The sequence below is a fragment of the Bos javanicus genome, chromosome 14 (genome assembly GCF_032452875.1).
Source record: "Bos javanicus breed banteng chromosome 14, ARS-OSU_banteng_1.0, whole genome shotgun sequence".
NCBI lineage: Eukaryota > Metazoa > Chordata > Mammalia > Artiodactyla > Bovidae > Bos > Bos javanicus.
The window spans coordinates 65,255,284-65,271,941 of NC_083881.1; the positions used below are offsets into that span (position 1 = coordinate 65,255,284).

At 32.6% G+C, this 16,658-nt stretch overlaps 1 protein-coding gene across 35 annotated transcripts in view; it reads right to left on the reverse strand.

Annotated features, from left to right (window-relative positions):
- VPS13B (vacuolar protein sorting 13 homolog B) overlaps positions 1 to 16,658 on the reverse strand; it is an 804,527-nt gene that overhangs the window by 675,139 nt on the left and 112,730 nt on the right. For all 35 annotated transcript variants that reach the window (XR_009740672.1, XM_061438325.1, XM_061438316.1 and 32 more), the window contains one exon: positions 8,944 to 9,068. Coding sequence is in view for 34 of the 35 variants with exons in the window: in XM_061438325.1 (XP_061294309.1) it covers positions 8,944 to 9,068 (125 nt within the window). In the remaining variant the exon portion in view is untranslated. The remainder of the gene's footprint in view (positions 1 to 8,943; positions 9,069 to 16,658) is intronic.

Here is a 16,658-nt window from a genome sequence, read left to right on the forward strand (position 1 = left end):
AGGGCAAGTCACACAACACAGACTCCCATAAGATGGAAGATTAAGTTACATCATGCACAGAGCATCCAGCATGAGTCCACTGTTGTATGCCTGACCTGAGATTACAGTTCATATAAAAATACAGCACCTCAGTACACAGTACTAGTAAGACCTAAGCATTTGCTACAAAGGAAGTTATTACAATAAAAAAGAAAAAAATTCAGCAAGTTATCCAAATCAAAAGAAAAAAACTATAATAAGAACAGTTTGTACTATGAACTTTCCAAATCAAATTTACCATATGATGTAATGGAGAAATTGATCAGATGGACTATTTTCATTGTGATCATGCTTAACCATCTCTAATGTGTAGGTTAATGAGATAAAAAAAAAAAAAAACACACATATTTTGTTTCCTTCAAACCTATAAAATGTGGACTTACTCCTTGCTTAGGGTCTCACAAAATACAACATTCTTGTGTGTCTAATCTAAAATTTTAGGTAGACCAAAAAAAAAGAGTATTTTCTAAGGAAATTCAAAGTTCACACTCAAAATCAATCTATGAACTGAGCCAAGACAAATGAAGATTGCTGTATGTCTTACTGTCAAACTTCCCTAAGCTTCTTCAAAAGATCCATAATTTTTTAAGAACTGTATAGCTATTTGGAATAAAGTACCACTTTCAGATGCCATTCACACACTGCAATAAATTTGAATCTTACTTTGATGAAGAAAGTACACTTTGAATTAAAAACCTGTTATCAGCAATATATGTCCATTTCAAGAGGATGCGACAGAGCTACAAAGCAAACACAGCTAGATCTTTTCAGAGTCTAACATATGAATCCCAGTCTATCCTGAGATATTTAGCTATGTGACCACACACATCTCAGTGTTCATATCTGCTTGTATTTGTTAAATTCTCTAGCAACAGATTGTTAAACTCAGTGTTAATCTCTATCACCAAGGAAAAAATCTTATAATCAGAATAAGTGTCTTGGCTGAACTAACTTACCATTTAATAAAACCTCAAAGAGCTATATTTCAATATTCTCTTCAGTTTCAAATTGAATAGCAATGAACAACAGGCCTGTGATAGTATTTTTTTAATGAATAATACTCCCCAAAAAAATTTGGATTCCTGTACCACTACCTACTTTTAAAAAGTTTTTGTAATTATTAAGTTCTATTCCTAATAACAAAAAGGTGACAAAAGAAATATGTATATGGATTTCAAAATATGACCTATATATATGTCAACCCAGAATGGAAACCATGAGGTGTTTATAAATTCATGTTAAAAATAGTAACTAAGATCCCAACCTTCTTACTATTTTTAAAAACTTCTATGTCCTCCTAAAGATTATTCTGAATAAAAGAAAGTAATCAGTTGAATGGTCATTTAATTTAATTGACTGTTCATCTGTTTTGATTCTATTTTGCAGTACTGAGCTTGTCTATAATCTAAAGATTTGTAAATTCTATGGCAAGCACTATATCTACCTTTTGAAGAACTTAACAAATATATATCTTTAAAACATGTTTAAAATGAGAAAATTAAACAGAAAACTATCTCCCTATACCACAGAAAGTTATAAAATCATTCTGCAGAAAAACAATCTATTATAAGTAATAATCTCACAAACAGTAAAAGCAAAAAATACTGCAAAGATAAACTTGTAAACAACCCAAAGAAACTTGCAAACAACCCTAACAAATTCAGCTTTCTTCTCTTCCCCAAATTAGGTAGACTTATTCTAAAGAAACAAAATTAACACTTCAACTTGGCTTAAGCCATACCAATTCTTAAGAAAATATGTGTCAAATCTGAAAGTTAAAATTTCAAACAAAAAGCAAATGATATAAGAGAGATAAACACAGCTTCTGGCTTTGGAGTTAGATTAAGGTAGAGACGACTTAACATTAAAACGCAAGAGTCCCACAGAATTGGAGAAAAACTTTACAAAAGAACATCTATATAACAGGGGATTAATATACAGAATATATAAGGAACACCTACAACTCAACAATAAAAACTGTCCAATTTAAACATGGGCAAAGGACTTAAATATATACTTCTCCAAAGATTATTATAAATGGCTAGTAAGCACTTGAAAAGATGGAGGCGTGTAAAGGGGTTGCATGCAACAGATAAAAGGATTCAGAGGTACAAGCTTCCAGTTATAAAATAAATAAGTCATGGAGACATATATACAGTATAGGGTATACAATCAATAATAATGTAAAAACTTTATACAGTAACAGATGGTTACTAGATTTATCAAGATCATTTCATAATTTAAATGTTGAATCACTATGTTTTACACCTGAAAGTAATACAATATTCTATGCAAAATTACTTCAAAAAAATCTCTAATCATTAGAGAAATGCTAATCAAAACCACAGTGAGATATAATTTCACATTCAATATGATGACTATTATAACAAAATGGAAAATAACAAGAGTTGGTAACGATAGAGAAACTGGAACCTTTGTGCATTGCTAATGAGAATGATATGATGGTGCAGTCACTGTGAAAAACAGAATACCAATTTCTCAGAAAATTAAATATAGAATTATCATATGATTCAACAATTCTACTCCTATGTATATACCCAAAAGAGCTGAAAGAATGGACTCAAACAGATAATTTGCACACTCATGTTCATAGCAGCATTATTCACAATAGCTAAAAGGTAGAAATAACCCAAATACCCATTGATGCATGAATAAACAAAATGTGACATTTACATACAATGAAATGATTTCTCTCTCTCTCTCTTTAGTCGCTAAGTCGTGTCTGACTCTTGCGACCCCATGGATTGTAGCCTGCCACGCTTCTCTGCCTATGGGATTCTCCAGGCAAGAATACTGGAGTTAGTGGCCATTTCCTTCTCCAGGGGATCTTCCCCACCCAGGAACTGAACCACAGTCTCCTGCACTGCAGGCAGATTCTTTACCAACTGAGCTATAAGGGAAAAAACGGAATGAAAAAGAAGGAAAGGAAGGAGGGAGGAAGAGGGGAGGAGAAGAAATAATAGGCTACAGCATGGATGAACCTTGAAAACTTTATGCTAAATGAAGTATGTCAAATACAAAAGGACAAATATTCAATGATTCCATTTACATATGGTATCTAAAATAGTCAAATTCATAGAGACAGAAAGTAAAATAGTAGTTACCAGGAGCTGAAGGGAGTAATGGGAGTTACTATTTCAATGGGTACAGAATATAACATTTCTGGAGAGTGGTAATACGAATGGTGGTTAATAGCAGCACAATGATATGAATGTACTTAATGCCACAGAACTGCACACTTAAAAATGGATAAAATGATAAACTCTATGTTAGGTACATTTCACCATGATAGAAATTAAAATAATAGTATTTTTAAGGTGTTGTGATACACTTGAAAGAACCCTGAATCAAGAAAATGAAAACCAAGAAAACCAAGTTGAGGTACTGATATTAACTGCTGCTGCTGCTGCTGCTGCTGCTGCTGCTAAGTCGCTTTAGTCGTGTCCGAATCTGTGCGACCCCATAGACGGCAGCCCACCAGGCTCCTCCATCCCTGGGATTCTCCAGGCAAGAACACTGGAGTGGGTTGCCACTGTGTGCTCTTAACTAAGTAATTTGACCTCGCTGGGATTCAGTTTTTTCATCTTTGAAATAAGAAGATTGTAGTAGATGATGCTGGTATTTCTTTTCAGTTAGAAACATTTCATGAAAGAATATTCCAGACACCATAAGAACCAAAGCTGGAAATCAGGCTGTTGCCACTCAAATGGAAATAAGAGAGTTAACATCTCAGCTACATCTTACCAGTTACATCTTACATTCTGTCACAGACAATGTTAATCACAAAAGCAGACAGATTATAATAAATACAGCTTTGGAAACAAAGGAACGAAAAAGATCTATCTAGAGTAACATTAAAAACACGCAACTCTTATGTTTCTGTGACCTCAAACTGGGCAGTTGAGCAAACACTGTTTTTAGCCCTGTGGGATGGGTTACTTACTCTGTTTACTAATAAATGTAACAGGCATTTTTGTTATACTTGAAGGGCCCAGCTTCCATTAAAGCTAAAACCACTTATTCATACGGCAGAGAAATGGCTGCTTCAGTTTCTATTTCAGGGAAGCAAATGATCAGTTATCTGCCCCACCTCTCCTCATCAATACCATGAACCTGCTAGCACCAAATCCTGTATTTTCTGTTTAACACTGAACTCAAACACAGATTCCACGGAAGTATCTTCCTCCCACAAACAAACTGCTCAACAACTTCACTAGCCAAAACCATGATACCTTTGGCATTGGACTAAAAACGGATACTTAGAGGAATCCCTAATCTTGTAAAGAAATATGTGTTTTCCCCCATTACTACGAGTATGAAAATGGCTCATGATATAAATCAGCAAGCAATAATTATGAAGAAAGAAGAAACAAGAAAACAGATTTTGATTCAATATAAGAAAGTGCTTTACAGCTGCCCAACAATGACTATGGCTGCCTCAGAAAGGAGCTAACTCCCTGTGCATAAAATGTTCAATCATAGATGACCATAAATCAAAGCTATGTCATAAATATGACTCAGAAATTGACGTAATTCCTAATATTTCACCTAACCCTAATAACTCCAATTCTCTGAGATCAGCAGCACAATAATATCTATTTACCATTAATTGCTACTAGAAAAATTCATATTAGTTATACTATCATAACTAGCCTCTCTACACATGGAAATCTGTATTAACTATAAGGCAAGATAATTAAAAGATAATGTAAACCTTCACTCCTTTCAGGTAGGGCAGGGATCAAGGACTTTGGATTAAATAACCCTCCGTGAGAATCCTTGTCTAGGAACTGTGTGACTTTGGACAAGCTATGTAACCTCTCTGAGCTTTAGTTTTGTAAGAGGGAACATCAACTTCACAGGGTTGTTAGGAAAGCGCTGTTAAACTAATTACCTAACACTCTATAAAAAAGTACAGTATTCTCTTTCAACTCCTACCCATTCTTTAATAACCAGCTTAAAAGGTATCTTCTGCATGACTTTCTAAGCCATTCCAATTTTTCACTGAACTTACAAAATTTATTTATGAGTAAGATCACATTTTTGAACCCACAATTATAGAAGAAAGTGAACTCAAAACTGTATTATGGTTGTAGTTTAATAAGCTGTATCAAAAAGAAATGGGACTAATGAATATTTGATTAACTCTATAACTATTTTTAAGTGTTCATATGGAAAATGTAGACATCCTCACTTGTGTACAAGCCTAAAGTAACTTTCCAAATTCTTCCCCCACTGTATTCATTCACGGATTTAATGGACTAAACCCTTACTGTTCAGACAACATTGTCACCTAGAAGCCTCTACACCCTAACTAGCTTCTCAAGAATTGGATATCTAACTGGTTCAGGCTTTAAAGCCCAACTCCAATGTCACTTCTCTGAAGTTATTCCTGAGGTCTTTGAGAAATTCTCTGATTTCTTTAAACAAGACATTCTGCTTAAGCCTCAATTTTGCAATTTAATAATAACTGTTTTCACATGTGTCTAGTGTCCTACCCTACTAGACTGTAAGTTTTTATGGTGAGGAGATATCTTTCAACTTCATTATATTATACTTTACTATTTCCTCAATCCCAACACTTGGCACACTGACTATCAAAACACAGAAAAATATTTAATGTCATCAAATGTCCCTTAATACACCTGAAACGTCTTAAAGGAAAGGAAAAAATGGCAAAGGAATAAAAAATATAAATTGACACAAACTTCAAGTACTTATTTTTAAATTAAAATTGCAGATCAAGAATGTGTAGATTGTCAATGTTCATGTAATGTAACACTGTATACTGACAAAAGCAAACAGTCTAAAAGTTACATTACACAGGATAGATGAATCTCACAAATTTAAAGTGACAGAGCCACCAAAAAAGGAATATATGTTGTATGATTCCATTTACATTAAAGCCAAGAATATACGCTATTAGAAATCAGGATAATGGCTAATATTGGAGGAGGATGGAAGAGAGAGGCTTTCGGGATGCTGATATTTTGTTTCTTGAGCTGTTTACCAAGCACTCACTTCAGTTATGAAACACCGTAAAATATGTACTTTTCTATAGGATATTAATATTTCAGTCAAAACATTTAAAAGAGTTGAAATGTATATCATTTCTCTATTTTGAGAAAAATGGCAATGCTAAGAATACCTCTAAAAGCCTAAAATCATCATCACTGTAGAAACTTTAAAATTAACTATAACAGTAGACCAATGCTTAATTCTGCTAGCAATAACGATGCTCATACTTTACTGCCCTTTAACCAATCGCTTACTGCTCTTTTTTAAACAACTCATAACTGAAAAAAGAGTCAAGTGAAAATTTAAATTAACTGCTCAAATTTATCCCATTAAATATTACTGGTCACTGTTTTTGTCACTATATCCTACCCATTTCAGTCCTGTTCCAAGAAACTAAAAGAACTAAAGTTTACCTGATACAAAATAATAAAAAGGCTTTTCTGAAAAGTTTATTTTTATATGTGTGAAAACTACATAATATAGAATGAAAAATACAATATAACCAAAATATTTTGGAAAAAAAAAAATCTAACAAACTAAAGTTTTGTAATAGCTTGCTCAATGAGATTAAAATATTTTACCATGAATATTTAAATGGAAGATAACCTTTTTTCAATGTTATTTAATTCACATATTTTTAAAATTACCAAACCTGATTAATATTATTAGCTTCAAGATTCATACAAAATTAACATCCCAATTTAGAAATATTTTTAAAAGTATAAACTATTTTGCTGACTTAAAATCTAGATTTACATTACTAACATACCAAGTAAAAATTTTCAGTGCACTATAAAATGCCTTTGTTTCAAAAGCTATGGCCTGTAGTGAATATGCTCTTCTCATTATTGCATGAAATACAAATAGAGCATGATAAATATGCTTTAAGAAATTCTGGAATGTGAATTTTAAAAAACCAAACAGCTTGTATTATCTGAGGAAGGGAGAGACTGTGAATGGGGACAGACTTGACATAATCCTCACTCCCTGCAACCATTAAACAAAATTCTCAGTTCTCCTATGATTTCTATTCCATAGAAGTATTATATGATATATTTTATCTGGTGCTTTAAATGCTTCATTTATCTAAGATATATTTCAACTTACTGACTTTTGTATTGATTACTTTCCATTTAGAGCTGCTAAAAAATATAGTTTATTTTGTATTTGCTAAGGAAAACAACTTAAAGAAACTATTTCAAAACAACATACTTTTGGAAAGCATAGCAAAAAATACCACTGAAATAATGGAGAAGTGGTCTTAACTGCACAAAAGCAAATCACATCCAAATAAATATTAGCATTCTGTGATCTCATGCTTTTAGTATTTAATTGGAATATTTTCATTCAGATGTCAGCAGATATATTTTAAACCAAATTTGGCAATATTCAGAGTAAAATCCTTAAAATCAATACACATCCTTAAAATAAGCCTTACCTATTTAAATATTCATCTTTTTTCATATAGTCTATAACTCACTTTGGAAATTTTGGCTGCTTTATTCTCAAAAACAAGTATTTTCTACAGTAAACACGGCACTGTATCTAATAAAATTTTAGTGTCATGAATAATAAATCAGCAGGTACAAGAATCTATTAAAGTTAATATCAACTTATCAACTGGGACATATCCCATGGTATTTTGTAATAGATCAGAATATATAATTCTTGGCTCAAATGAAACATATGAACACCAATACAAAGTTGAAAAGTGCAATCTCTCACAATATAATAAGTGCCATATGAGGCATATGGATGAGGAATAATATGCCATATGAGGTCTAAGGACAAAATTAAACTTATCAAGAAAAATTAAGAATAAAATCATTTAACTGATTTAATTTATAGAACTGGCTCCAAAACTCAGTTAACTTTAAGTTCTATATCTTTTCAATTCTCTGAATCAATAGGCAAATTCCTTTGAAAATGTTATAATTTACTTTACAAATTTCATTTTAACAGTTATGTTTTATTCAAGGAAATATATCTTTAACAAATCAAGTACTTTAAATAAAGAAGTCAAATCTATTTTTGAAAGGCATGTTGCTTTTCATAAATAACTAATGAAAATAAAATCCTACAATAATAAGCTTTCTAATTAGGATAAAAAAGCAAAGATGTATTTCAAATTATTGAAATAATTCATATTTTAAAATATAGACATATTTCACTAGAATATAATTTCATATATTTTCATCTTATTTCATACAGTTAATCATTTCTTTAACATTAAAAGCACTGCTTTCAACTGAAGGAAAAAAGGTATGATTAGTAACTACTGACTCTCTTTCTATAAATCTCTTTTAATTCAGGAAGAACGACCTCCAAATAAAGGAATCTAGTACTAAATGAAAGCAAGGGCTAAAATCAGTTTCTACCCAAATGCAGTGACTGTACACAGACACATCAAAAATACTAGATTTATGTCATAAGAATAAATGACATAACCACTTTTCTCAGTGGTGAGGAATATACATGAAATTGGTATTTAGTTTAAATACCTTGGTCTTGTTATTAATTTGCAACTTTAAAAAAAAATTTTGTATTCTCATTAAAAAAAAAACTTGCCCTTGCAGTTCCTATACAATGTGAAACAGCAACATTTTACTATAGCTGCAACATGGATTGATAGTTATTACTCCAACAACAGTTATCTCTACCACAAGTACTATAAACTAATTGATTTCAGACATTTAAAAGAGATTTCTAACATCACATTTAAAAAAAAATGAAGTATTAACTTCACATATTTTTCTAAAGTTTTGTATAAAACTAATACATTGACATAAGACAGATATGATTGTTTTTATCCCCTTCTAAAATAAGTGAAAATTATCATAAACCACACTTTAACATAATACTTACCAGCATGTGGGTAGTTTCAGAAGTTTACCATAAAGAGCAGTGCTGAAAGAGGGAACAATTGGTACAGGTAAGTAGTAAGATCCCCTACAATCCAAAGACGTCAGTCCTGCCTGGAAACCAAATATCTGCAACAAAAAGAAAAGACCCAAATGTTCACAGAGACAAAGTTTTAATAAGCACAGGATGAAATACGTCAGTTTCAATTTGCTCTACAACAGCTGCACACTAAATATGTTCCAATGTCTTTTTGCACTTCCCAAACATCAACATTTTCTTTTATTCACTTTGACATTAACTAACTCAGAATTAAGAAATTTAAATATATAGTATTTCTTTCATATCCCTGAGAGATTACTGTTCTTTTGATCAATTTTAAGTTTCATATTTTATCTCTATACATAATTCTCACTTCGCATTTTACTGTCTGCTAAAATGTACATATTCTGTTAAGACAACTGATTACATTGTGCACATCACAGATATTAACAGTAATAAATTAGTTATATCATTTTATGCCTCAAAGAACATTAACTACAAGGAAAACAATCTTAAAAGTATTTTTGCCTTCAACTTACAGTACACACACACAAAAAGGATATCCAAATATATCCTAAAAAATGTTACTTCTTTTCGCTTTCTTTTGTGAAAATGATAGGGATGAGGTTTTTCACCTCAGGAAATTTGGTAAATGGCATGAATTACTTATTATATGTTTATACTTAAAACAAGTAGATCACACTCAAAAAAATATAAGCATTCCCTGAAATTCCTGAACACTACATTGCCTTAATAGGAAGAATCCATGTAATATCACATTTTACATGAAACACTGCAGAGAACTGAATACGATATTTCTTCTTCCACTATTTTCAATAAAGTAAATCTTTCAAACTGGAAACACACAGAGATACAAAACGAAGTTACTGTTTTGAACAACATGCAAAAGCAGTTTAATCCCAAATTTTATCTTTCATTATTATTTTTTATTCCTTCAGTTTATAAAGCACTAACTTTCTTACCTCTAGGATTAATATTAGCTCCTAAAATCTACACTGAAACATATTTAAAATACCTCAATAACCAATTTTCAATAAAAATACTTTCATTTAATGAATATAAACTAATAATCAATTTCTTAGAAAGCAGTATTAAACTACTTTCAAACAGTCTCAAAAAGCTATTGTGCTATCATTCATCAAGTTGACAATGTCAAATCTTTTCCTGTAAAGTCAGTTAGCAATAAAGTAATTTTTTGGAAAACAGGCATTAGAATGTCGCATTTTCAAACTGAATTTCAAAAGACCTACTTAATTGCTATCAAGAAAAATGAAAGTGATATACCTATTGATTCCTATAAATCCCACTATTAACCAAGATATAAGAAAGTATTAAGAAGACAAAAGCGTGTTTCTAATATTTAACTGATCAACTTTAACAATTAAGTCATCCCACACTTACATTCTTTGAAGACTTGCTCTAAGAAACACTATATGCAAAGAACTTCTGGGAACTGTACAGTTTCAGAATTTCACATTTCCTCTGAAAGACCCAGTATTTAAAGGTTTCTGAAATTTATAATTATCAATACCACTTGATACAAAGTATGATTATTAAAACAATGCCCAACTTCCAAATATTTCTAAAGTACAAATCAGGGTAAAACTTTCTCAAACTAGATCATCTGTGTTCAACTAAGAACTCTCTCAAGCTCCTTTCTAATAGTCTATAAATGTCCCAACAGTATAATCACAGATGCTATCATTAATGTATTCAGATGGAAACTGGGTGTTGAGGAGATCCCCTGCTGGTTGTTCTCAGAACTGCAAAGGACTCTGGAGAAAGTCCTGAATATTATTCAGTAATTTTTTTAAGCTTTTACTAAATTTACGTACTACCCAGAGAGAACTCCAGGTAACATTAAAGTATAAACTATAGTGAAAAAGGGCCCATCTACCACATCAAAAATAATTATTTCAAAATAACCAATTTTCAACTCTTTTAAATCATAGCAATAAGACGCAAAGATTTGCAATACCTATATAACCAAATGACCTGTCAACAACATTTGGTCAAGATTACAGATACTTTATCCAGAAAAAGGGCAATCAGCACTGTATGAATTGAGGTTGTTTTCATCAGGACTGTTCATAAACTTAGAAATTCAATACAAGTACTTAACACTGCAAACCAATAATCTGAGGCAAAAACAATGTATGAAGCAATTAAGTGCAACTACTAATAGAAGTCTCAGCTGAAGGAAAGACCAACTTGAGAAAGATGACTTACATATCACGTTAAATGAAAAGTTAAACATGTACTGCCATGTCTTAAAAAATTCTATTAGAGAACAATTGAACTAAATCACCACTTCTTAAATAGGGGAAAATGAAGTCTAAAAAGCACAAAGGGCTTCTTCAGAATTACCTATTGCTGGAACAGCAATATGATGGTTCATTTGATTTAGCTCATCTATTAGCTCACAATTCCACTCTGCCTTACTTCCTCACCCTACCCCTTCCTTCCCCTATCCAAAAATATACGGTTGAGTCTCCACTTACTCTTAAAGGAAAAAAACAATCTTACCAATACCTCTCCCCTCCAACCATTAGTGAAATTCCATTTCTCATTTGGCATCAACAAAAATCTTTAAAGAGTAGGCTGTAAAATGCTACATTTTTTTCATTGCCTACTCATTCCTTAAGCCCTCTAAATCTAGTTTCTAGTCACGTATTCATTGAAACAAAAATAAACTTTGGACTGAAACTGATACCTTATGCAGAAAAACTAAGTATTTTCTCCCAATTTTTTTCCAACAAAATTTAAGTGAGGAAACAATAAATAATAAGAAATTTTTTCATCACCCAGATTTTTTAAATGAATATTGTCATGCTGTCACCTATAGCATTAATGAAATAAAAGCCTTCAGAATACATAAGGATGCTCGTAACTCAACAATAAAAAGACAAAAGAACTTCATTTTAAAATGGGCAAGATTTTAATATTTTCCAAAGAATATATACAAATGTCCAAGAACCACATGAAAAAAAAAAACTGCTCAACATCATTAGTCACTAGGGAAATTTATCAAAACCACAGGAAGACACCAGTTCACAATCATTAAGATGATTAAAATCAAAAAGACAGTAACAAGTGTCAGTGAGGATGTGGGGAAGAACATTGAACCACTACTACTGGGACAGTAAAACAAAGCAAGAATCCCTTTGAAAAAAGTTTGGCAGTTCCTAAAAATGTTAAAGAACAGACAGCTCCACACCAAGGTATACACCCAAGGGTAATGAAACTTGTGTTTACACAAAAACTATACAGAAATGTTCATAGCTATCTTATTCGGAACAGCTAAATATTGGAAATAACACAATGTCCACCAATCAGATAAATGCATAGAAAAATATAGCACATATCCACACAATGTATTATTCTCTCATAAAAATGGAATAAAGTACTGATACATGTGACAACATGGATGAACTCTGAAAAACATTATGCTAAGTGAAAAGAAGCCAGTCACAAAAGACTGTACGTTGTATGATTCCATTTATATAAAATATCCAGACTAGGCAAATACAGAGAGTAGATCAGTGTTTATAGAAGTATGAGGAGTAAATGGAGAGTAAATACTAATGCTTTCTTTTTGGGGAGTGACAAAAATGTTCTGGAACTAGATAGTGGTGATGGTTGCTTTAACTCTGTGAAAAGACTAAAATCATTAATTTCTATTCTTTAAAAAATGTGGCTTTATGGTATTCAAATTACCTCAATAAAGGTATTTAAAAATTAAAAACCTTACTACATAACTAAAGTTTACCTGAACCATGACCCTCACACTATGCACCCCACCCCCCATCATGCCTCGATCTTTCAGGAGATCAGAATGCACCCCGCTCTTTTATTACACATTTATAAACCCTTTTATATCTGACAATCTTTAGCACTATTTTATCTTCTTAATTTACATAAATGGCATCACATTATACATACTATTATGCTTCCTGATATTCCCAACAAAAACTATGCTACAGAGAACTATTCATGTGGGCATTTATAGACCTCAAGTTGTACATATCTGTATACGCAAAAATTTCTCTAAGACAAGGGTCAACTAACTACAGCACACAAGTCAAATTCCAAGCACTGTTTTTGTACTACCTACAAGCTAAGAATAAGTTTTATACGTGTATATTTACAACTGATTTAATGATTGGGAACACTAAGTTAGTTTACACTCCAATTGGGTAAATGCTATGGGTCTGGGTGGACTCCGGGAGTTGGTGATGGACAGGGAGGCCTCGCATGCTGTGGATCATGGGGTCGCAAAGTATCGGACACGACTGAGTGACTGAACTGAACTATCCCAAGAAAAAGAATTTCATTCTCCTCATTAGTAAAACTATATTACAAAAAGAGAGTCCTATCCCGCATTTTTAATTCTGCCAACTCAAATGCATGGAAATTTGTTCTCTTATTATTTAAGTACCTATTCGGTATCCTAAATTTTGCCTCATAGCCCACAAAGCCTAAAATAGTATCTGAACCTTCAAAGAAAAGCTGGGCCCTATTATAGTATATATATTGAAAACTGGAATGGATGTGTGTTTTCAAATTTATGAAATCCTTCAAAATCCAAATGATACCAGTTATACATCCACCAGCCATATATGAAAGCACAATTCCTTGACATCTCCAGGGAGAGCTCTTTACTTGATATCAAATATTCCCAAATCCAAGAAAGTCAAAGGGTTTTAATCCTACTAGAAACTTCCTGATCTCTCTGAAGCATTTGCCATAGCTGATCCTTATGAGTGACAAGGCCTGTGTGTCTACGTGTGTTAGTCACTCAGTCATGTCCGATTCTTTGCCACCCTATGCAACAAGGCCTTAAATTTATCTATTTTTCTATAATTTACAGAATGCTTTCACTAATTTATTTTTTATATGCTTCAAACCTCAGATGCCTTGCAAATGTCTTAGCTACTTGATTCCACACATATTCAAAGATGGGTTTAGCATTTAAATAAACAGGACTTGATAAGACATATGAAAGTTCCATCTGTATGTTTCTTTCCATGCCAACTCTCTCAATTAATAAATGTCATTACATGCAGGGGGAAGAATATACTATCCTGTCACATAGTCAACAGATTCACATTTACATATACAGATTAAAACTTAAGCATGAGTACTTAATTGAAAATTAGACTTCAAAATGCCAAACACATGAAATAGACATTTAAATCCTTCACTATAGTATTTTAAGACTGTAATAGTGAAAATTAAACTGAAAACTTCCTCAAAGGTTAGAGTAATCATTCCAAAGTAACATGAACTGCTATAAACTTTATAACAAATTGCTATTTTTAGCCAGTTCCAAATAGTCACAAAACTAAGTCTTTACCAAATCCTTAAAGTTTTAAAATGTACTAGTTTCCTGAAGAAGTATCAGAAATGCATTAAATTTTTTTAAATGCAATCAAATTATCAAGATTCAAGGCTTTATTTTTAGAGTATTCAAAATTCTTAACATCAATGAAAAGTTTTTCTACATATACTATGCCCAACACTAACTTTCTGGGACATTTAACTTTTCCATTACAGCTGGAGTCAAACTAACTAAAATATAAATGACAACTAGATAAAAAGGGAGTGAAGACCTTTTCCCAAAACATAATTTTATCTGGACTACACTTTAACTTTTACACTTCCCTGGAAGTTCAAGTGAGCATTTAATATATTACCAATGACTTTTATGTCAGCATGAATGACAATCATATTGGTGACCAATAGCTTTGGTAATGGTTTTCCTTGAGGATGGGGCATGCCTAACTCATTTTTAATGCTAAGTATCTGCAATACAGAAAAAACTCAGCAGTTACCAAATGAATAAATCCCATGTAAGTATAATACCTTGGAAAGAACTGCCCAAAACTAGACTTGCTTTGATAAAACAGGGCTGATATTCTTAAAAATATAATCTGATATTCAAGTTGTGCCAATATACCTCAGTGTATTAATTTGGGGGATAAATAAAAAAGTACAAGTGTAACATATTCTCTATGTATATAACTTTCAAAAATATCTTCTACTACTCTCCATATGACATAAAACACTTGTAATAGATCATTACAACAATGGCACCTAAAGAATCATACTATCCTGTGTCCACACCTCTTTAAAACATAATACTGTCAACTCCTCCATCAAGGGAGTAGAATTTCATTCTCCATCATCTTAAATCAGCTTTGCATAGATACTAAAAAATGTGCTTTCCCATTATACATGCTTTGAAAACAGTCAAATTTTAATGTCCTAAATCTAAATATGCCTGTAGGTGATATAAAACTAATATCTTTAAATTGGTTTCTCTTTATACAGACACAAATATTTAAGAATTTAAAATATCAAACTATCAAGCATGAACAAATAAAATCAAAAGTCTATTTTTGCAGTCCTCCAATTTTCATACTTTACAAAAAATTTAGTGCATTTTTAGTACTTATTCTTGAATTCAACTTGGCATAGTTTCCTTTAGTCCATAAAACATAATTAGGTATATGCTTTCTGGTATATGCTTTCTCTACTTAGATTACACGTCTGTTTGCTTAGTAAAAACACGTATTACTCAAAATCTGAGTTTACCTATTTCTAAGTACCTAGAGTCTGAGTGAACTCTGGGAGTTGGTGATCGACAGGGAGGCCTGGCATGCTGCGATTCATCGGGGCACAAAGAGTCGGACACGACTGAGCGACTGAACTGACTGACTGATGCTGTGAAAGTACTGCACTCAATATGTCCGCAAATTTGGAAAACTCAGCAGTGGTCACAGGACTGGAAAAGGTCAGTTTTCATTCCAATCCCAAAGAAAGGCAATGCCAAAGAATGCTCAAACTACCACACAATTGCACTCATCTCACACGCTAGTAAAGTCATGCTCAAAATTCTCCAAGCCAGGCTTCAGCAATATGTGAACCGTGAACTTCCAGATGTTCAAGCTGGTTTTAGAAACGGCAGAGGAACCAGAGATCAAACTGCCAACATCCGCGGGATCATCGAAAAGCAAGAAAGTTCCAAGAAAACATCTATTTCTGCTTTATTGACTATGCCAAAGCCTTTGACTGTGTGGATCACAATAAATTGTAGAAAATTCTGAAAGAGATGGGAATACGAGACCACCTGTCCTGCCTCTTGAGAAATCTGTATGCAGGTCAGGAAGCAACAGTTAGAACTGGACATGGAACAGCAGACTGGTTCCAAATAGGAAAAGGAGTACGTCAAGGCTGTATACTGTCACCCTGCTTATTTAACTTATATGCAGAACACATCATGAGAAATGCTGGGTTGGATGAAGCACAAGCTGGAATCAAGATTGCTGGGAGAAATATCAATAACCTCAGATATGCAGATGACACCACCCTTATGGCAGAAAGTGAAGAAGAACTAAAGAGCCTCTTGATGAAAGTAAAAGAGGAGAGTGAAAAAGTTGGCTTAAAGCTCAACATTCAGAAAACGAAGATCATGGCATCTGGTCCCATCACTTCATGGCAAATAAATGGGGAAACAGCGGCTGACTATTTTTCTGGGCTCCAAAATCACTGCAGATGGTAATTGCAGCCATGAAATTAAAAGGCGTACTCCTTGGAAGGAAAGTTATAACCAGCCTAGACACCATATTAAAAAGCAGAGACATTACTTTGTCAAC